We start from the raw sequence: 23,839 nt of genomic DNA on the forward strand, positions 1-23,839 counted from the left end.
CTTCACCCCACTTAGTTCCACTTTTAAAGTCTTTGACAGCCCTTAAGATTTCTTCGTCTGCAATTTCCAATGTAAAAATTGAAAACTCTATATCATTATCTATATGCTCTGGTAAAATTGAGTCAATCTCTTCAAAAATTTCATAGTCAATAACAATGAATAATGATTTAAAATGATTTCTCCCATTCGTTCAAAGTTATCGAGTAAAAACAATATGCTTTCTTATTGCAAATACCTTACTGTTTATGCCAGGATAATTTTGTACTATTTGACGAATCTTTAAGCTCGTTTAATTGTTTATTGTAAAATACCTTTTTGTTTAAAATCACACGTCTGTTTAAATGTGTTTTTTGCCGATAAATATTTTTTAAAATTTTCTTCCGATCTGTTTCTGCTAAACATACAAAGTCTGCTATTTTTACAAATACTTTAAAGATTTGCATTCTTTATCAAACCATTTTGGCTGTGTGTTATGATTAAGTTTTGACATTTTTAAACAACATTTGCTTCTCTTTTAACGTACATCATTAAATTAAGAAGTCACGGTTCAGAATTGTTCACTTATTACTTGAAAAAATGTGTAAGCGGCCGGAAAGCTCAGTCGGTAGAGCCGCGTTACGGAATTCCGAGGGTCACGGGTTCGAGTCCTGGTCAGACATTTTTCTCACCCTATGACATTTTGCGCCCAACGGGGTCCGTGACTGATATAGCTCAGTGTCTACATTACATTGCTCTGTAACTCTATGAAATTCGATGACACATTTCAATATAGCAGGGGAGAATGTCACGGTTCAGAACTGTTCACTAATTAGGGGAGAAAATATGTAAACAGCCGGATAGCTCATTCGGTAGAGCAGCGGAACGGTATTCCGAGGGTCCCAGGATTCGAGTCCCAGTCATATATTGGTTAATAACGATATAACATGTGCCAATTGTTCACGAAAAGTAGTTGTATTGGTGTCTGTAAAAATATATCTGTTTCTTATGGTATGTTTATTTTAAACTTTATTTGCTATACACTATCGTTTTTTTTTGTTTTTTTGACGTTCAATTTCAAAACATGATGGCAATTGCGATGACTCAGTTCTGTATTCAATATTTAAAAAAGTTATCAATTCTAAAATTCTGTCAGAAAATGACAAATAATCAATTACACTGCAATCGTGGTGACAAACAAATGTAAAATCCCCTTTGTTTTGATCTCTTACATAACTTGTCATAACTTTTTATCACAAGAAATTCTTGGACCTAAAAAGTTATCTTCAAAACAAAAATCAGGATAGGCATCTATATCAAAAGAATATTTACATCTATACAAAAGTCGCTTCTGTCAGCTGTTCGTGCATTTTAATCTCCACAGATAATATGCCCTGAATTGGCATCTTGCATAAAAGTAATAAAAATGTTTCTTACATATCAATACCTTTCCAACTTCCCCACTATAAAATGGGGGAAGATATCGGAGGTAAATATATAAAGCCAATAATTATACTCTTTTTCACATTTAGACACATTCTCATTTAATTTTAGAAACACACTAAAATCACAATTATGAAAGACTCGTGCATATTTTTGCTGAATGATTTTTCTAATATAAAACAACAATACCAGCCATTGCTGTTCCTACAAATGCATGTTTTATACCTGATACAAAATGTACATTATATTCTGGTAAAAAGGATTCAACAAGTGATTGGCCAGTTAGCATACAACTGTATCATATTTATGTAAAAATGTTTTAAGTTCAGTATCAAATGTCTTATAACAAAAGCCTTTTATATTCCAACATAAACAGTTCAACGATATCTCGTTGTTTGAACCTCGGCCATTTTACTATATATAAGAAACTTCATTTAAACTCTCTGTATCAGTCAACTCGTTGATCTCAGTATTCACATTCAAGGTTCCATGATAACCGCCGTATGAAAACATCTGCGGATGTTTCTAATTTCAAAATTTCACCATTTCCGTGTTAAATGTTGAATTCTGCTTAAGCCGGTGCTAGGGGGCGTGGACGGTAACTTGCACTTTCCAGTACCGTCCATGAACAGGCTCAATCAAACCGAGCCTGCAACATTTTCAATTATGTTGTGTTGGACTTTCTTTAGGGATTCTGTTTTTTTGCTATTTTCATATTAGCCCGAATGTTTCGGATAGATTGGTGGTTCCTAATCTCCACTCTGGCTTTAGTTACGTCCCTTCTTTTCCCTACGCTAATGATACGATCACTATTTTTATTTTCAGATTGACTTAATCTTGTTTTTATGCCACTATTTTCAAACAATTTCAGTTGACCTTTATAAAAATAGCCCATTTTCCCCTCACGTTTAAATTTATTCAGTTTTTGCCTTTTGCCTTTTCGTCAAATCATCACTTAATATTCTGATCCCTTTATTCCGTAGCATATTTCTTCCTTCGAAAATTATAAACTTATTATCCTGAAAGTGACAAACACCATGCGACAAACCCCATCCACTTTATTACCTTTTCTTGAAACAAATTCAAGATCATCAGGTATCCAAGATTCACCAAAACTTGCAACATTAAGCACTTCTTTCTGGTCTCTCTCAAAAAATCGACCTTACTTTTTAATTTCGACATTTTTTAAGTTTATATATTTCTTTTTTATTTTCGATACATTCACTTTTTGTTAAAGCTATATCAGATTTAATTGACAAGATTTCCGAATTAACATCATGTAGCTCTCTCATTAAACGATGGTCAAGTGCACGAATGGCTTCATTGAACGCCGCCTTTCCTTGTTGATCTTGTTTATCATATTCTAATATTCTCGTCTCGCTGTCATCAGAAACTGGACCAGGGTTTGTTTCAATGTCACCAAAAATCAGGTAAAGTTTTCTCTGTATGCCTGCGAATAGTGAGCAAAGTGTGTATAGACTGGAGTATGTGCCAAAATCCACAGGCAAATAAGAATATTTGCATAAATAAGATTTGGAATTCTCTGTGAGCCTACAATAATTTGATCTTCGGGCAGTGAAAATTTTCATTCGTATGAATATAACTATTAAATACCGATAGCATTAAGTTTACACACAATAGACATGTTTGAACAGTTAAGGTTGCAAATATTATGTAGTGTTTATCAGAACTTTGTGAAGTAGTGTATGGCCTATATTGCTTCTTTTTCAATTATTGTTTGCAACCAGGTTGATATAAAATAGAGAAAATAGGAATCCCTAAAAGAAAGTCCAACATAACATAATTAAAATGTTGCAGGCAACATATCCTAAGGGTGATTCAACATTATTTAAGTAGGAATATTGGAACCACCCAACTAGAAAATGCCAAAAAGTTAAAACTAAAAATACCACAAGCACAACAATAATGTCGTGCTGAACGATCTTTAAGGATCGGAAATATAACATCTCTGATTGAATGTACGGGGCGACTTTTTACAGCCTTCGTACGGCATAAACAACGCTGATGTGGCGATAAAATAGAGAAAATAAGAATCCCTATAAGAATGTCCAACATAACATAATTGAAAATGTTGCAGGTTCGGTTTGATTGAGTCTGTTCATGGACGTAATGTAAAGTGCAAATTACCGTTCACGCCCGGTAGCACCGGCTAAAGCAGAATTCAACATTTAAACATGAGATTGTAAAATTTTGAATTTAGAAACATCCGCAGATGTGTTCATACGGCGGTTATCATGGAACCTTTAACGTGACACATGCGTGCCATTCCATGAAAAGCGGCGTATGTCCCCAAGTAATAGAAAGCGTGTGCCCTAAACGAGAAAACAATGGGCGGAACTAAAAAAATGGAATTTTCAAAGGGGATCAGAGGTTATGAAGCCTGCATATCACAGATAAGACGTCAAAAGACAAAGTTAAAAAGCAGGCAACAGTTCCTAAGGATGATTCAAAATTATCAAAGTAGGAATATTGGAACCACCCAACTAGAAAATGCCGAAAAGTTAAAACTAGAAATACCACAAGCACAACAATAATGTCGTGCTGAACGATCTTTAAGGATCGGAAATATAACATCTCTGATTGAATGTACGGGGCGACTTTTTGTAGCCTCCACACTGCACAAAAACGCTGATGTGGCGATAAAATAGAGAAAATAAGAATCCCTAAAGAAAGTCCAGAACCAATACGTTCTCTATATGTATTCAAAATTAACACCCATACTTATTCCTGTGCACAGTTGACCAAGTATAAGAAAGATTAGTTACGTTGTTGGTCCCCACTTGCTTCCGTACTTTTCCCTTTTTATCGCCGCTGTTATGCAATTGTTTTACACACCATGTAAGCAGTGGTCAAATCGGACGCAACGGAGTGTATAACTAACGAGGATTGCATGTACAAATCGATATTGATAGAATAAGAGTAGAATAGACTTTATAAAAGAATTCACCATCATTGGACCACACAATGTCTCGAGCAAAACTAAGGTTACTGGATGATTACATTCGCACTAAGGGACAAAAAGCTAACATAAGGTTGAGGGTGGGATAGCTTTTTGTTTCTGACATTGACAATAGTTTGCGTCACTGGTGGTGAAATATATAGGACATGTCGCATGATTTGACACTGAGTTGCTACACAAATATTCTACATGTTATAATTTGTCTGTCACATTGAACTCATTTCTGGGCTACATATCGTACCGCTACTGGGTGCAGAACTATCATATTCATACAAATTGTCTTTGAAAAAGAATTATGATTAAAAATATGATTTTTATATGCATGATGTATAATTAAAGATTGTCAGACAGTTCCGGTAATCGCTAATGGACTAATTACTCTTACACAAGATGGATATACCCTGTATGGAACAATAGCGAATGTTTCATGTTCAACAGGATATAACGCTACAGTAGATGTTATACAGTGTCATTATTCATTCGGAACATGGGATAATGCAGCATGTAATTTAATAGGTTTGTGGTCAATCTCATCCTTCTTTGCAATTTAGAAAATGTAAGAGTAAACAATTCTTTCTTTGGAAAACACACTATTTTGAATTTGAACGGAGTTCTGCTGTGTCCTTTTGTTATAATAAATTATCAAATGATAACTTGGAGGTTAAACACTTTTTACGATAATTCTATCGCAAATAATTTGTAACAATGTAATTCTCTTAAAGTAACATTAAATAAATATGTAAAAATATTTTGCCTTCGACCTCAAAACCAAGCATTCTACAGTATCATTAAGCTTTTTAACAGTATTGTTGTAAATCTCACCAAAAATTGTTCAAAAATTACGTTTTTAACGGAAAACCCCACGGTAACATTAAAGTTCGTATACGAATTTTAACATGCAAAGGAAAACTATAGTCAGCTCGTGTATGTGCTACGTCACAGTGTTATAGCTGTTATCCGGAACACAGCAAATATGAGCTTTTTATGTGCAAACGCACTTTAACCGTTTTAGCTTCACGGTGCATTAAGCATAACATAAAAACATCCGTTACAAATGCGGAAATATACCGTTAAATTAGGACTGCTACTTATAGTCATGTTTGTTGATTCAATATTGATGTACGGATGATCAGAAGGCAGAGTTTCTCATGCAAACAGGAATTGAACTTCCGATTTCGCCACAATGAGGTTGCAGATGTTTATGCTTATAAAACTCATTTTGGTTGTCTTGACACCAAAATATGATATGGAGTCGATATGAAACCCAATTTATTAATGAAATGTTGCTATTTCTGTGTTCATGAAATTTATTAAATGTAGCTTTAAGAATATGATTGTTGTTTAGATTGTAGTGCTGCCCCAAAAGTTGCAAACGGAAACGTAGCTTTACTCGGAGATGGAAAAACAACATATGATGCAATAGCGGAGATAACCTGTGAGACTGGTTATAAATCTTCTGTACAAACAATACAGTGTCGTGATACCGGGGTCTGGGATATTGCTACATGCGATTTAATTGGTAATAATATTTTCAATTTATTGTTGATTTCTTTTTAGCCTGTTTAATAGTAGTGAATGCTTTGTGTTATTTTAATGTTGAATAAATATCGTAATTGGATCCTGGTCTAGCTAGCTTTTTATATGTTTCAATGTTTACATTGAATTAGTAACGAAATTTCATACTTTGCTGTGCACTGAACAATAATTTATTTGCATTTATTTTTGTTACATTATGATATTAATTTGTTAACTATCACCAACGGTACAAAACGGGGAAATAAATTTACAAGACATCTTCATAAACCTTTCCCGTGCGTAACACGAACAAAGCAAATATCTAAATAACAGATATATCACTAACATCTATGTCTCATTTACGTACAAACTGATACAAGCAAAATATCTCATCTACTTTGTTTTATAGGGTTAGTTTGTCTCCATGTTTATTTTTGACACCACCATGTAATTCTCTAAAAGGGTCTTTTAGGGTTTTATCTTTTAAATTAAATAAAAAGATAAAAAAAATTCTAGCCTTTATACCATGAATTGTTTATTGATAATTATGGTAAACTAAGTCTTAATTCTGAACAAGATTGAAGTTACAGTTACTTTTAATGTTGTAGTTGTTCCATTATTTCAGTGTCTCACGCAGATGACTGGATCAAATATACTTGTATACTTTTTTCTTAACCTATTTGCTGTAATTAAGATTGTGTGAAAAATGGTTACGTTTTACAGTCCATCTTCAAAAATATGTTATATTATTTTAAAGCAGATACATATTTTTAAGAGCAAACACAAATAATTATACCGTATATACATACATGCATTTACAGTACGATAATTCCAAAGCAAATCATATGTTACAATATAATATTCTTAAGAGTAGGATTGTTGTTTAGATTGTAGTACTGTCCCAAAAGTTGCAAACGGAAACGTAGCTTTACTCGAAGATGGAAAAACAACATATGATGCATTAGCGGAAATATTCTGTGAGGCTGGATATAATTCCTCCGTGCAAACCATACAGTGTCGTGATACTGGGGTCTGGGAAAATGCTACATGCGATTTAATCGGTAATATTTTAACATTTGCAATTTATTGTTGCTATTTTGTCTTTTTAAATGAAGTGGTAGTGAAGGCTTCGTTTTATTATATTATTTTAATATTGAACCAAGCTTTATTGAAAAATATCGTAATTTGATCCTGGTCTAGCCTTAGGTATTATATGTCCAAATGTTTACATTAAATTAGTAACAGAATTTAATATTTTGATCTTAGCACTGAACAAGAATTTACTTGAATCTATTGTTGGTACATTATGATATTAGTTTGTGAACCATCACCAACGATAGAAAACGGAAAAGTAAATTTACAAGAAGAAGGCAATTATTCTTTTGGTTCAATAGCTCCTATTGACTGTGTAACAGGATATATTGCAAGTATAATTGCTATACAATGCCGTGAAAATGGGACTTGGGATACTGCCATCTGTTCAATAATAGGTTTGTGCTTGTATCAATATGTAATGAATATATTAACCAAGTACGAAACAAAGACATGATGGAGTAACACGAAGCCATATTGTTTACTTAAAGTTAACTCCTTAATATTTGATTTAACTAAAATATGAAGTTAATTGATTATTAAACTCCATTAAATAGTTGTTTAGTTTCACTATTTCAAGAGTTATAGAAAATGTGCTTGGCTGAACATTATAATAGATGCTGGATAAATTATAGTTGCAACCTTTATGATGGCAACACATCGTTAAAATGCACGTATTTTTTGTCATCTTTAAATTGATTTATTATTTCTTATTTAAAGTTGTTGTTAAACAGGTGAAAAGAGGTACCGACGAAAGAGGAATTGTTTGAAAAGCAATCGCAGGGGGAAGAAATAGCTTTATCTTTAGTTAGCAACATTTTCAATTTTGCCGTGTTGGGCTTTCTTTAGGGATACTGTATTTTTCTATTTTACTATTTTATTAGTAACAATATATGCATAATATTATACATCATTGAAGAGAAACGTTCCCAGATTTTTATATTTGACATGTTTTGTTCAGAAAGTCTATTTTGTACTTAATATTAAATCTATCAAAGTAAATGATTTGTAAATACCAACAAACTTGTCACATTTGTTAATCATTTTCAGATTGTGGAGAATTAGGTCCCCTTGGCAATGGTGAGATTGACATCTCTGCTGGCACTAAGTACAAAGCAACGGCAAATTTCAGATGTAATGCTGGATATGATATTTATGGTGCTAATACAAGCACATGTTTATATAATGGCTCTTGGAGCGCGCCAGTTCCATCTTGCTCTATCAAAGGTAATATCATTGATTGTAAACTCTTATTGATCTTACTTAATTATTTGAATATAATTCAACGTTGTTATTGTATTTAAGGCGTTATATTATATATGTATATTTTACAGTTAATCCTTTTTGCTGAAACACTTAGACTATTCAGTAACAAAATGTATTTGTATAATTGCCTAAAAATCAAATGAATATATATTTCTACAACAAAACTTAAGGTTCAATATCTAGAACATGCGGTGCTGGAGGGGTGTGGAACTTGTCCCAATATAATTGCGTTCGTGAATCGATAATAAAAGTTAATGAAACGGTTAGTGTGCCAATACAATTTTATTCTTGTTATAGTTAAGTGACATAAATGTTGATAATTAAACGACGTCGTGTGTTTATTGTTTCTTCCATTGTGAATTGTTATTTTAATGACTTTATTTTTAAGATTGAAGATTATTCACATTTATTCTGTCACTAAAATAATGTGTTTTATTTATTGAAGTAAGCACTTCTACAAACTGTTCATATAAATAAATTTGAAAGATTTGTTTTCATCACTACTTGTTTGCTATCTAGTAAGCTTATATTGAAGGTTGGAGGGTCAACACAGCCGCTCAATAAAGTGGTGCCTTATGTCTTACATCATAAGTAAAGTTGGAATTTACAAAATGACTAAAAACCATACAAAATAAATTAGTGCTATTTGACTAATTGTGTACACTTAGGTATCAACGCTGAGTAAAAATGCAACCGGGGATGAAGTTGATACTGTCTTAGAGGAAATTTTAAAAGTGACAACCGTAAATGAAACAACTGATAACAACAGTACTTTAACTGATGGAGAATTAAGTGTTCTATCTTCATTGCTTGAGACAGTAGGGGATGTGTTGGCAACATCTTCAGGAATCATAAACGAAAACATTACTGATGTATGATATTAATACAATCTTAGTTAAAATTATCATGAGTAGCATACAAGATCTTATTATTATGCATTCTAGACATTGAAATCAGATTTCTAGTAAGAGAACGAGAGCTATCTCAGCACATGGTAAAGATTTGTAATCACTAATGAAATTTGTTATTTGAATTTTCATTATATCTTTGCGGATAAAACTTTTTAATCGTGTATGCAATTAAAATTGTTAAATTTTCAGAAATAAAAAAAAAAACCAACTAACATGACTTGTTATTTGAATTTTCATTATATCTTTGCGGATAAAACTTTTAAATCGTGTATGCAATTAAAATTGTTAAATTTTCAGAAATAAAAAAAACCCCAACTAACATGACTATTGTAATTTAATGAAGCAATTATAATATTATAATACTGTAAAATAAGGATGGTTTATCTCTATTTCAACTCACAAATTATTGTTTCATAGAGTGTAACTGGATAATTATCCTTGCTATGTTAAATTCAGTTTTGTTTTTCTACGATAGAAATTCCTAGAAATTGCGAGTAATCTTGTCGATGAGTCCAATCAGGAGAGTTGGCAGTCTCTTTCTCAGTCGGTATGTATTGGACGAGTCTACGTCCTTTGTATATAATATGCAAGTACCAAGTTCAAATGAGTGACTATATAACATTAATTTCATTACTAAAAAACACAACAAAAAAAAACACAAAAAATCAAACAAAACTGATTTTTTTATTTTTATTTTTGAAATAATACATTTACATTTAGCATAGTAGACTGAATGCTGATCAAGCAAAAAGTTATTGCACTTTCATTTTATTTCTCAGAGTCTCTGGCAGTCAATTAGCCTGTCCGTAATTTTCATAATGTTTGTAATTTCCGCTGAGAATTGTCTCGTAACAACTTGATTTCTTTTTCAATTTGATGCAACTTTGGCTTTTTCAAATATGTTAACAAAACGTAATGGAACAACAAAATATTTCAATTTTCTAGGAGAACAATGATGCGTCAGCAAGGGTGCTAAAGGCAGTTGATTCCTTGGCTGAGGTCCTGAGTAATTCCACTGATGATGGTCCCGAAAATAATGGCACCTTAATCGTGAAGAAAAATATTGGTATGTTTCAAATATGAGAGGCAATTTGGTAGAGCTAGATATATTTTAAAATAAGAAAATGTATGTTCCTAGAATATACAAAGGATGTTCAAATATGAATTCATCTATAACATAATATTGTTTAACATTAAAAAGACAACCGCAAAAAACAAAAACACGCGCACAGGCACGGGCGCGCGCACACACACATACACACACCCACGGAAATGATTATCAAGTAGATATACTTGTAAGCTTTGCATTGATACCGCATTCATCAAAGTCTGTTCACTTTAGCTCGCATTACAAACTCAACATACAGTAATAATAAAAGAGTATATCATTGGAATACTGTCTTATATGAAGAATCGTAGTGTCCTTGGCATAGGGTGTAAAGGCATTTCTGTAGATGGATTGTTGCTTAACAATATCCAAATTACAATGCACGGTATTTTGTATATGTCATCAATATTAAGAAACATTTGTTTATTTTTAAAAGCCAATACGAAAGCACCAGAACTGAAAAAACACGATCTTGGCTGCAAAGGCTGGAAAAAATACGACCCCTTTGTACCTATGACGGGGTTAATAAAATTACAATTAAAAAAAAAGTCTGGAAAAATTGCATTGCAGACCATCAGTGTAAAGAATTTAGTGTATGCCATTTTGTTTCCAACTTAAGGCCCACGCCACTCAGGTTGCTGTTTTTTTTCTCAAGGCAAATCTGTCATCGCACAAAGCGCCTATAGTGAAAAACTTTCTGAAGCAGAAAGAGATCGTTTTGCTTCCCCATCCTACGTATTCACCTGACCTTGCCCTTTGTGACTTGCTTATAATACCTTTCAGGCCGAATATTTGTTCAGCACAATATTCCAGTGTCTTCATAGTATACCTAAAAGACTATGTCTTCAAAGTGATTAGCATGTCCGTGCTCTGCCTGTTTTTGTTAGGGGTCCGCCTGGGCTTCTTGCCACTGGTTCTTGTTGCTGGGTCGTGTGGGGGATGCATTCATTGATGTCACATTATGGACTACGTTGGAACACAGGCTGATCACGACTACCATACAAAACAACGCACAACTCAGTACAAACTATTTAAATATATATTTACAAAAAATAAATGAATATTAATAAATGAAATTAAATGATAAGCAATGAATGAAAAGAGAAAAACAAATAACTCTGAATTTTACAAAAAGATGATACAATAATTTACATTGGATTTGGTATAAAACTGAGGTTCGGCATGAAATTGAATACTACAAAAATCAAAGAACTGAAAGCGCTTCTGAGCATTTACGAATTATGTAAAAATCAAAGTACTGAAAGCACTTCTAAGCATTTACGAAATGGTTTACTTTGAGACAATTGTACGCTGCCTTTCCCTGTTGAACTTGTTGATCATATTTCAAACATTGGACCCGGATATTAAAACATTGTATACATTGTATCTGTTTGAGGTAAATACTTTGAGGGAACAAAATGAAAATAAAATCAGTGAAACCTACAGATATTCATATTTTACGTGCTGAGATGCATTCAAATTTGAATACTCCCTTTAAGTATAAAATTCATCAAAAAGTATACGCTAAGTCTGCCAGTCTTGTAATTGTCTATATTGAGTATTATTAATAAAAGGCACAGAGAGTCGTTTTTCCATTTTCAAAATATTTTTAGATAACATTCAAAATATAAAGCCAGCTGATTTATTATTATATTTTACTTATCAAATCAGATAAAATTATGTTGATAATCGATCTTCACTTTTTATAGATACAACGAATTGTTGGCTTTTGGATACATTTAAAATTCTCTTATTTTACTCAAAACATTTTCAAGTTATCATCTAAACCGTGAATTAAACAGTTCCATATGTGGCTACGAAACATCAGGTACCATATCCTACTTACCAGTTTGTGTTAATTGAATATACTTTTCAAAAGTATGCAAATAACATTGATTATGTACATTAACAGCGATTGAGGTCAAAAAGGTTTCGAACAAAGATGTTTTATTTCCGGATCCAGACAAAACAGTGTCAGAAAAAGATGATGCCAACGCCGACTGGTTTAAACAGGCCAGGAGCAGTTTACGCTTAGAAACAGCCGCTTTGAAAAGTATTTTTTTAGGCTACTAAAAACTGCATACATTAATATGTTAACTATTGGTTTTGTCACATAACTTAATGTTCATTTTGTAATAAGTATTACTAGGTTATTATACAATGTTGAGTACAATACAGAGTTCTTTTAGACGAGTAAAGCTCAGATTCTGATACAAGTTCTGTAGCTATGTGCGAGTCCAAAACAAACAGTATTGTTATCAGCGATGTATTATGACTGATTTAATTCACACAATTATTTTTGACATTTTAAATTAAATTAAATTTTAACACTTAAATGAAAACGAGGCTACATGACATACGCATTTGATGTCGATATTTTTTAACTAAACTGATAAAATTTGATCCAATAGTGATTTCAGTTGAAACATTGCATAGTTCAAACGTTGAAAGTCTATCGATTTTATCTTATAATGTGTGAAATAAAGTAAAATATTTGAAAAGTGTTTGATTGACGTTCTTTTATTAACATTTTCCTTTCCAAAAGAAAAATATACCGCTTCTGTAGACATTGACAATGAATTCCTTTAACTTTTTTTTTTAAATTTAGTATTATAAACCTGAAAAATATTTGACAACACATTTTACTCTATTTCAGATAAATCAGTGCAATACGCTACAACAGCCGTCATGTATAGAGATTTGTCGAAAATCTTGCCAAACAAACGAAGCAATACAAATAACAAGTAATGGCTTTTTTTTAACATAATTAATTGTGTAATAATGGAACATTTAGAAAGATTGATTCACATAATTCGGAATGACCATGATTTGATAACCCGTTTTTGATTAACATAATATTATGGTAAAACATTTCTTTGTTTGATCAAATACACATTAGTTGAATGAAATGTAGGCAAGTTATGTAATACATCTAAAAGCATGCAATTGATTCATACGTTGTTAATTTTCAGTTGTTCTTGAATCTGTTATATCATGATAGACATATGACTCTTGCGTTTTGTTTGTTTTAAAAATAGGATTTTTTCATTTTCATATCGTATTGTAATCATTATCTTTCCATTTCCAGTGCCATTCGCTACTTGTTTATATTTAACAAATACTTACCAGTATGAATCTATGTTTTATATTTATTTTTTATATCTCAAACAATATTTTAAATCCAAACATTTGTTTTGTTACAGGGCGGATGATACTGATTATATTATAAATGCACCCATTCTTTCGTTGACAATTTCACCACAATTGGATAAATTGAACCCACCACTCCAATTAAATTTTACTCATGACATGGTAGGAACTTTAAGGTCTATCAAATCAGAAAAGCTGTAAATCACTAGATTATCAACAATATTTCTTGTTGTATAAAACATTATATCGACACCGATAATGATTTTATACAAGGTGCATCTAACTTCAATAATGAATGTCATAAGGATCTTACACAGGCTTTCGAAAAATCTATGATATTTCAAATTAAAATTATTAAAAAAAACTCGCATGAATTTCTCACTTTTTCTCATTAAAGCATATGAATTTACATCTTCATTCATAACGGCAAATTAACATCATAATAAGAACGTTATTCATTTAAAAAAGGCACGCGGAAAGGACGTCATTTAAAGCACGCAAATTGTCTTACACAAGAGGTGTTAAAGAGGTTATCCTTGCAACGGCAATTTTGTTTGGTTTGTAAGAATAACATCGTCTAAAGAGTTAAACTTTAAGTTGATGTAATTTGCTTGATAATTGATTCTCATCAATTAAAGATTGAAACACATTATTATAATAACAGTTTGAGTCAATTCTTTCATTAAGATACATTGTGCTTTATGTCTTTACTCTTTTCAGTATCTTTAATATACATAATTTACAAGTAATTTATTGAAATATTTTCTTGATATCAAATGGGGTCACCTTTGTCAATACTTTAGCATTTGTTTATTAAGACTTTGTCAATCATTAAACACCTAGAGGCATTGAACATATATTACACGTTGAGTTTTCCAATGCCATGCCAATTCTAGCCATTGTTCATTTGTTATTATCCTGAAAAATGTTGTTAACCTTTACTTCTAGGCTGTCAAAACTGATGTTTATTCTCTCTTTGACCCTTGAATTATATATATGTATATCAAACGCTCGTTCATTTCAAAGTTTTAAAAAGATGCTCGTGTCTCATATTTCAGACTAATTTCTCCAATCCATTGTGTTCGTATTGGGCATTTCCAAAGTAAGTAAGCTTCGATATGAATGTATACGATATAACACATGAATTGTTTAACAAATTATATAAAGTATTATGAATGACTTTTGTGTCGATATCATTAAGTGTTTCGGGGATAACAAAATTATATACTTCAAGCAGGTGCTAACGATGTAAGAAATCATTTTGCTGTTCTGTAAGTTAGCAATTGAAATTCAAAACTCAAGGTACAACCTTTTCGGATGTTCTATGTTTTTTTCTGTTATGACTGAAATTTGCTGAAGTATTTTTTTATTATATCATAATGTTTATATCTTTTAAAGTGGTAACATTGGACAAGGCTTTTGGTCTTCAGAGAGGTGTTTTGTAAAAACTACAAATACTAACTACACAATTTGTCTATGTGACCATCTGACCAACTTTGCTGTTTTGATGAGCCCTTTCTTGGTGGTATGTTTGTGTGTATTTAAATATTTAAACTTGTTTTATCCACTTATGTTCATGTCATATAAATTTGTTGCCTGATATCAAGCAAAGGGTTTTACCAGTTGTAATAATAAAATAATAAGTTGAATTAACATAATGAGATTTATGCACATAAGACATTTGTTACAAAGTTGCACAGAGCTTATATTAGTTTAAGATATTACTCAATTATTAAGTAGGACACATTTAAAACTTTGTATTGGTATAAATTTACTTTGATTATTCTAGACAACTGTTAAACACGAACACGAAACGTAATTTAGCAATGTATTGTATAACACATTAATTCTTACGTTTCTAGGCAGATGCAGCATCCAAAGCACTCCGAATAATTTCTATGACCGGTATCGGGATCTCAATAGCTTGTTTAACAGTAACCCTCATCGTTTACATTTTCTTTTGGAAGTAAGATTTTATTTTTATTTGGGGTTAAATGTATCAAAATTTAATACTTAGATCAAAATCCAAGACTAAGAAATTAATTTCCTTTTATCTTATTTCTAAGTTGTTTTGATTTTTGATGTGTGGATTCATGCACGTATTACTATTGTGTAAAAAGTTATTTATTTAGTTTGTGTAAGAAAGATTTGTACATACCTCAATAAAGAACGTCATTTTTTTAAAGTATCGTGAATATTCAATATTCAATATAACTATAACAAGGTATTGATGAAAACAAGATATACAGTAAAATTGGTTTGTTTAACATATTCTGTTGACAAATCAGAAGTATTCTATAATTTTATAACCATATGTTATAATTGTTTGGTTTGAACTCGATACAATTATTAAGATACAGCATACATACATGTTTTTAAATAAAATATGTTCACTTTCTTTTGAACCAAAGGTATCTGCAGAATGATCGCACCACTGCCTTGATAAATTTGTGTGTAGCCCTTTTACTTTCCTACATTCTATTTTTGGCAGGAGTCGACAGAACAGAAAGTAGTGTAAGAAAGTATTAATCGTGACTTTTAAATACGATTTCTATTTGAATTAACTTTTATCAATATATATATGAAAAGATAATCAGATTCTCAATCTTAATTTGTTAATGATTGTTAATAATAGCAATGATCTTAAGGGAAAAACTGTTCATTGAGCGCAGTCACCAATATTAGGTGTATATATTTTTAGCTCTGCTTTAGGGAAAAATTTGAATTAATCCTTTTAAGGCATGCAAAATAGTCATGCTTTAAAACTTAGCTTAAACTGAGAAGATATTGTATTTCCTTGCACGATCACAATTTTCATAAAAGTTATCGATGTATTAATTTATACAATATGTTCTTGCATACGAACGATGAACCTGTAAATTAGCTAATATAATTTAGATATCTATGTATGTTTTCAGCGTTGTGCATTTTAACATATCAAGTAATAAATGTACTGTCTCGTCTTGTGATAATGAATTATTTTTTATATCAATTTAAAACTTGAATGTTGTTTCTGCATGTACATACTGCTTTTTAACTTTTTCATGATTATTTATTTTATACCAGAGGCGAAAGGACTTTACAGTTATTGTCAAGTCAATTTGTAGAAATTTGCAGGTTTATTTCTTTATAAATAAATCTGTAAATCAAAACGTCTCCAGATTTATTTTAGTCGTTTTTTGTTAATATAAAAAAGAAAAAAAGAAAAGTGTGCTTACTTGTAAGCATGTTGTTAAGTGGGTGTGCAAATGAAGTGAATTAACTTAATTTCCACAAAATGACTTTAAGCAGTTAAAATTGCAAACATAACCCATACACTTGTAGTAAGGGGATGACATGCATGCTGATAAGAATATGAATGCAAGGTGTGTCTTGAATTATGGATATGTCATTTAAGTGTGCTTTGATTTTGTTTATTATTTGTAAAATCATCTGGAGGTGTGTAACTGTATTCAAACATTTTGATGTCAGTGTTATATACATATATGTTTAAATGAGGTATTTGCCTGCAGGTCGCATGTGCTGTTATTGCTGCTGTGTTACAGTATATATATTTGGTTGTGTTCTGCATTATGCTGGTGGAAGGCATTGGAATAGCTATCACTGTACTATATGTGTTCAAAACAAAGTCAAGAATAAGAATCATGCTTATATTTGCTTGGGGTAAATCCGAATTTAAATTCTGATTTTTTAAAATATTATGTAATAATTTTCAAAACGGACGTCCAACTAAAGATAAAACTTATATAAGTCAGAACTTTGTATTATTTTACTTTGTTTCTCATCAATAAATCTGATGATGGTAGTGAGCCATTTCCTTTTGTTTTTCAATTTTATCGAGTGTTCTACAATATTGATATCGAAAAGTTTGAAAAATTAAAAATATTCCTTAAAATAAATGTCCATAAATGTATGTAATTAAACCGTAGATTGATGGTAGGTTTTAGAGTCAATGTAGATGGTCTCAAGAAACCATTGAAAAAATCTTCACCAAAAAGAATCTCGCCAGGGGTTCAACACTTAACAAAACCATTGTAAAATGAGCAACAAAATAACATTGCTGAACTTTTATTGCAAATGTTTATGTTGTCTTTAATATTAATTGATTAATTATTAATCATTATTGATTCACTTTATATCAGCTTTGTTATTACCAACGGTTATCATTTAAAATCTGTTTAAATACTTTTAACAGGTAATAAAAGTGTTTGTTTTGCACATGTGATTACTTGTGTTTACAGTGATACCTGCCATTATTGTGGGAATTTCTCTCGGTGCTACACAAGCTGAAGGCTATGGCAACGACAATTTGTAAGAATCTACTTTAATTTAAAACAATTTAAAGTTCTTGATAAATACTTTATAAATCAATATTGTTTCTATCTCACGCAATTTATCAAAATTTGATGTGAATAAACATTGTATTGTTATCAGATTAAAATTATAAGATGTTTGTTGATTTTAATATTTTTGCAACGCATTATTTATTTATTTTAGTTGCTGGTTGTCAGTTGAAAATGGCTTAATTTGGTCCTTTATTGGACCTGCATTATTTATAATTACTGTAAGTATGATCAAGAGTCCAATGCGTATGTTTTTAAATAACATTATAACGTGACTTTAACTGGTCAATCTTGGCGTTTAAGGTTAGAAACGAAAATAGCTTGAATTTGAGAAGAAGTCTATTTGGTTTGGAGATAAGTGAGACAAGAGGATGACCCCTATTTATTTTTTCGCTCAATAAGTCACAGTTCAATCACTGTGGCCTTGACCACTCATAGCTCGTACGAATAATAAATACATGTAGAAAACGCTTTTTTCCAACAGTATTTTTTAATCGGTATGGTGGTATGCATAACAAGGAAATAATCACTTTGATTTTTAAGTATGACACATATGTTGTTAACATCACATTCAAAAGCTTTTGTTTTGATGTTGGTTATGGGTTGAAAATGAACACTATTTAATTTGAGGTAAACAATGACTAATAATTACACATGTTAATAGTTATGTTCACGGTTAAATATAAGCAATGACTAGAGATTAATGTGGGAGATGAACTTAAAAAGTAGATAATCCATTTTGATTTAAAGGTGACAAAATTTGTAAAATACCCGTTATTTTGATAACTTGAGAAGGAAAACGCTAAGTTTTATGAACTTAGTTATGTGCACAGTCCTTGTCTTATCAATTACTTAAGTTTATTTACATTGTCAAAGACATGTAGGATACTCCTTTTCACTTTGAGATCATTAGGTCAAGTTAACTGTTACACATGAAATACGTTTTTAATCAAGAATAAGCATGTCCTCGGTCATAGGATTGCAAACCATTTGACATTGATAAAATTTGCAAAGAAGTATTCAAATAATTCACTTTGAGAGCCAATTTAGTAGGTACATAAGTGTTCTATGAACACATTTCTACAATGTTTTTAAAAGTCATTTTGTGTGAAAATGCAACATCTTTTCAAATAACTAGAAGTGGGGGAAAGTCATGGTTCAGTGTATTCTATTTCAAATAAATTGAAGCGGCTTTCATTTTTATTTCAGTTCAATGGAATATGCTTAATTATTGTGATTCGCATAATGTTCAAAACTAAAGCAATGGAGACGAAGACAGTTTCGGAAAAAATAAAGTAAATATTACTCACAACTGCAACAAAGTATGTTTTGAATAAAATGTATATTTCACAAAAATATAATGATCGAAAATGTTGAGTAGCTGTTTAATTATAAGAACAATTTATAACTTTCATTTGTGTTTTTCTCGTAAAGAATGCATGCATTTTCATGTTGAATAAGGTTACACGACGCAGTCTTCGAATTTAGCACTGGCCCGGTGGCCCATGGCCAGTGAAAATTAGTTTGGGCCAGTGAAATTTAGTTTCGGGCCAGTGTAAATTTTAAGAAAATTTAGTTAAATATATAGTAGAATAAATTCAAAACTGGAATTCGGGCCAGTAAATTCAAAATCTTAAATTCAATGACTGCGACGTGTTCAGATTATCATCTCTTTCACTCCTAAATCAATATAATTTAGTATAATTGCATGTCAAAAAAAACTTGTTAACATAAAAGTGGTTGCTTATTTCATATTTCAAATGAGTAAAAGTAAGATTCTTACTTCTTATCAGTCTCTACAATGAACAGATAATTATACCGATCGCATCTTGTCTGATAAAGAAGTTATGTTTAATTTATGCAGAACAAGCGTCTGGTCATTGTGTGTGCTACTTCCTATTATGGGGGTGTCCTGGATTCTAGGAATATTCTACGTGAATGATACCTTAAACTTCATTCAGTATGTATTTGCAATACTAAATGGACTTCAGGTAAGTTAAGATTTGGAGATAGAGAAATGCGCCTTTTCCTTATTTTATTGCTACTTAGTCATTTAGCAAAAATATAAACTTCATATAGATATATATAAAATGATATAATACGTTCATTTCTAATCATGACTACCAGATACATCTGTAAAGTACAAACATGTAGTTGTAAATTTACGCTCTGAACATTAATTTGCAGTTACGCTTTTCTCCAGTTTTTTCTATAACGGGCATAAAATATATTTAAAATTTACACTTATTTATTGCTAAGAATTGCTTCAAAGAGTATTTTTTAAAAAACAACATTGTTATATGATAAGGTAAAAAGAAATAACTAACTATATTTCATATGTTTTACAGCGGAATTTTGAAAATATCTGGTTAGCTGTTTAAAAGATTATATTTTAGAAACAATGTTATCGTATATAAAATTATTTAATATATTCTAAATCATTATCCTTCTTTTTTCAGGGATTTTTTATACTTTTATTTCATTGCCTCCTGAATGAACAGGTAGGTAATTACATTCGTTAACCATAGGTAGAATAAATTTATGATCACTATAAAATATAGTGTTGAATAGAATTACTGAACAAGGATATGATATTTAATCAACATTTAATATTATAAACCTCACCAGAAGACTACTATGTACAATAATGAAATTTATCCAAATATTCTTTTCAGGTAAAGAAAGCTATTCAGCTCAGAAATAGACGGAGATCTTCGTCTTAAGAAACATTGAAAACCACGTGGTAAGCGTAAAATATTTACACCTATATCAATGTCGAATATATAGAGCTTAATTTTATAGAAAAGTTAGAGTTATTTATCGATTTTGTTGTTACAAACTGAATAGTCATGTCCTTTCAAAGTTTTTGCCCATTGGAAGATCAGCAAACAGAATATAGAGATTTTTATACATAATCTTTACATGACTTTGAAATGCCTACTTTTCTATTGGCTAAGAAGTTTTTTTTGTAATAAATATAATATGAACATTCTTTTTTCTATTTATCTATAAATAAATTTAAAATGCATTTTTCTGATTGGCTAAAAAGTTCGTTTTCGTAAATCATAACACTGTCAGGTAAATATCGGAGTGTATTTCCTGTTTTTTTCTAGTAATCAATTTTCAGAATTTATCTACCTTTTTTCCTAAGAAAAAAAGTTAAAGGAAATCGTCAAAAGGACTTGAGGATATGACGTGACGTCATATCTTAAGCTTGTTATTATTCTGAAAAAAAAACAACAACAAAAAACGTTGGTTGACTCAGAAATGAAAATCAAATTAGTCTTTTTTAGTTATCGGCTTTATGTTTTTGTAAAGATAATACGAGTTAAGCGTTCCAATGCGCTCTTTTAAAAGGTATGACCAAATTATGGAAAAAAAGTAAAGAACCTGAAGAAATGTCGATTCCCGTCGAATTTAACGGCAAATTTGATAAGCCATATAAAAGCTGTAAAAAAACAGATATAAACGTACAAATTTGATATGATATGCAACAATTTTAGTATAATAGCTTATTGTTTTAAAGGAATAGATTGCTTTTAAGTCCATCAATTTTGTTTATTTTTCATTTTTTGCACGCTATTTATTTATGCATTTTCTTCCCCCTTTAGATAATAAATGCTCAATACCCTTCGCCGGATATGAAGTTTGCAACGCCGATGGGATATTTTGGAAATGGAAGACGAGCAGCTTCTTTTTATGTTGAATCATGTGACAAATGAACTAGAAATATTTCAAAATCAGCTTCAAACGCCTTACAGATATCCAGTGACCTTATTAATGTTCAGCAAAACTTTGATAATAAAGACACGATTCCATGTGCACCATTGTAAAATGAAAGCCATTTAGTGTTATAAAGTGTGGACCTTTTCTATTGTTTCTTGATCGTCCATATAAACAGAATTATTCGTGTCAGCCAGTTCAAGATAGTCCTATACCCTAAATGTTGCTTAGTGCGATTTTTAATATGTGCAAAGATTAATTTGTTTTTACAATTGTTATCCAAAGCAAAAGTTTCGTGTTCATAAATTTAAAAAAAAAAACCCGGCCCATTACCAAATAAACTCAAATCATTCTGTGACAATTAACCTAAGGAAAGTTCTGCTCATTGCCAAGGCATCGACATCGTAGGGTTAGGTTAAGGGTTTGGTGGGATTATATAAAATATCATTTATTTTACGCTTGACAAGATGTAAACGATTCATATATATCAAACTTTATACCGTTTTACATATACACATCAAAATCATCAGTGCTTCAATGTCAACGCACAGCGGGAAGGGGATTATAGAAATGGAATCCGTATGTCCGTCTATCCGTCTGTCTTTCCGTTCATCTGTTCGTAACACTTTCATGTCCGCTCCATAACTTTTAAACCGTATAATTTTTTTAAATAACTTAGCACAAGTGATCACCATTATGAGCCGATGTGCAAAGCCCAATAATTTGGTTGCTACCCCCAAGGTTAAGGTCACGCTAGAATGTCAAGTGTTAAAATTGTACATTTCTTGCCTGCTTAATAACTTTTAAACTGCTGATTTTTCTAAATAACTTTTGCAAATGATCACCATTTTAAGCCAATGTGCAGAACGCAATATTTGGGTTGCTACACCCAATGTCAAAATCACACTTTAAAGTCAATAGTTAAAAAGTCAACATTCCATGTCCGCTTCATTACTTTCAAACTGCTGAAAACTTTTTGAAATGACTCGGTACAAGTGATCACCATTATGAGACGATCTGCAGAGCGCAATTATTGGGATGCTACCCCATATGTGAAATTTAAATGTTCTCCATAATGTCTTGACTGTATGAAATATTTGGAATTACTTGGCACAAATTATAACTATCAAGGTCAAAGTTTGGTTAAGGTCAAGCTGTAAACATTCATTTTCTCTGCGGAAGCGGATTAAGCTGTCCTTCAGACTGCCTTGTCTCACCTTGTCATTAATTTTGCGATATAGAAGAAATTAATATTTTTTGAAAATTATATCAATTTTTCCTCATACTAAATTAGAAACGCAAGCGATTTGATTTGTATAATGATTTCTGTTTTGTTTTGTGGCTGCGTACTTTTACTTGTAATCATATTAGAATGATCATAGAATGACGTCATCAGTTTTGTGTTGAACATTGCTCTCATTTCATTTCTAACATAATAAATGTTTCCTGTAAGAATTTGTTTCTGATTTAATATGTTTTTTTAATGTATTTATTATTTTCTGTTCAATTAACATTTAGCTGCTAAACGTAAAACAATCTGAATATACGCTTCTTTTTTGGTCTAAGTAACTAATGACAATTTACTACTTGCAATTCTTAATATGCCAATACTTTGTCCTTATACATTTTTACTTTTTGCAATCATTTATGAATAATTATGTATTATACAATAAAGAATCAGTTACATATTTTCTTTACTGTATCTTTTTTCATTTTTTTTGTATCTTTATTCAGTTTTATTATGTGAACTTCATTGTTGTAAGAAACGAATATCTTACCTTTTTAAAATTTAAATCCCGTTGACCTGGATTATTAAAAGTAATTTTAGCGAACTTTAACCTTTATTATCATACTAAATCTACAAAGTTGTGACAACTGATTCTGATCACGTGACAGTTGCCATCTGTTTGTATAATGTCTGTATCGTTTTAAAGAGTTTGACATTAAAGGAAAGAAAACAATCAACACATTCACATTTTATGAAGAATTATTTATAGCAAATTTAAGAGTATTATATACTTTCTTTACTTTTTAGCTCGACTATTCGATAAGAATAAATAGAGCTTTTGTAGTCACCCGAGCGTCGGCGTCTGCGTCGGCGTCGGCGTCAGTGTCGGCGTCGGCGTCTGCGTCGGCGTAACCACTTATGTTAAAGTTTTTGTAATAGTTCAAATATTTTCAAAGTCCATTGACACATGGCTTTGAAACTTTGCACACTTGTTCACCATCATGACCCCAACCTGTAGACAGGAGGAGGTAACTCTATCAAGCATTTTGACAGAATTATGCCCCTTTTTCGACTAAGAATTTACGTTAAAGTTTTTGTAATAGT

General features: G+C 31.2%; 1 protein-coding gene across 1 annotated transcript in view; it reads left to right on the plus strand.

The window, feature by feature from the left end:
* Positions 1-23,443, plus strand: part of LOC132721012 (adhesion G protein-coupled receptor L4-like) — a 59,017-nt gene extending 35,574 nt beyond the window's left edge. The window contains exons 6-28 of the mRNA XM_060705263.1: positions 4,739-4,915; positions 5,745-5,918; positions 6,802-6,975; positions 8,057-8,233; positions 8,443-8,534; positions 8,941-9,144; positions 9,659-9,730; positions 10,129-10,249; positions 12,204-12,344; positions 12,948-13,035; positions 13,495-13,603; positions 14,500-14,543; positions 14,840-14,966; positions 15,304-15,407; positions 15,853-15,955; positions 16,954-17,104; positions 17,683-17,752; positions 17,939-18,005; positions 18,994-19,079; positions 19,649-19,775; positions 20,244-20,285; positions 20,460-20,527; positions 21,396-23,443. Coding sequence (XP_060561246.1) covers positions 4,739-4,915; positions 5,745-5,918; positions 6,802-6,975; positions 8,057-8,233; positions 8,443-8,534; positions 8,941-9,144; positions 9,659-9,730; positions 10,129-10,249; positions 12,204-12,344; positions 12,948-13,035; positions 13,495-13,603; positions 14,500-14,543; positions 14,840-14,966; positions 15,304-15,407; positions 15,853-15,955; positions 16,954-17,104; positions 17,683-17,752; positions 17,939-18,005; positions 18,994-19,079; positions 19,649-19,775; positions 20,244-20,285; positions 20,460-20,507 — 2,498 coding nt within the window. The 3' untranslated portion in view covers positions 20,508-20,527; positions 21,396-23,443. The remainder of the gene's footprint in view (positions 1-4,738; positions 4,916-5,744; positions 5,919-6,801; positions 6,976-8,056; positions 8,234-8,442; positions 8,535-8,940; positions 9,145-9,658; positions 9,731-10,128; positions 10,250-12,203; positions 12,345-12,947; positions 13,036-13,494; positions 13,604-14,499; positions 14,544-14,839; positions 14,967-15,303; positions 15,408-15,852; positions 15,956-16,953; positions 17,105-17,682; positions 17,753-17,938; positions 18,006-18,993; positions 19,080-19,648; positions 19,776-20,243; positions 20,286-20,459; positions 20,528-21,395) is intronic.
* Positions 23,444-23,839: the final 396 nt, after the last annotated feature.

This window comes from Ruditapes philippinarum, unplaced genomic scaffold (assembly GCF_026571515.1).
Source record: "Ruditapes philippinarum isolate M1 unplaced genomic scaffold, ASM2657151v2 ctg1666_1_1_1_1, whole genome shotgun sequence".
Classification (NCBI taxonomy): Eukaryota; Metazoa; Mollusca; class Bivalvia; order Venerida; family Veneridae; genus Ruditapes; species Ruditapes philippinarum.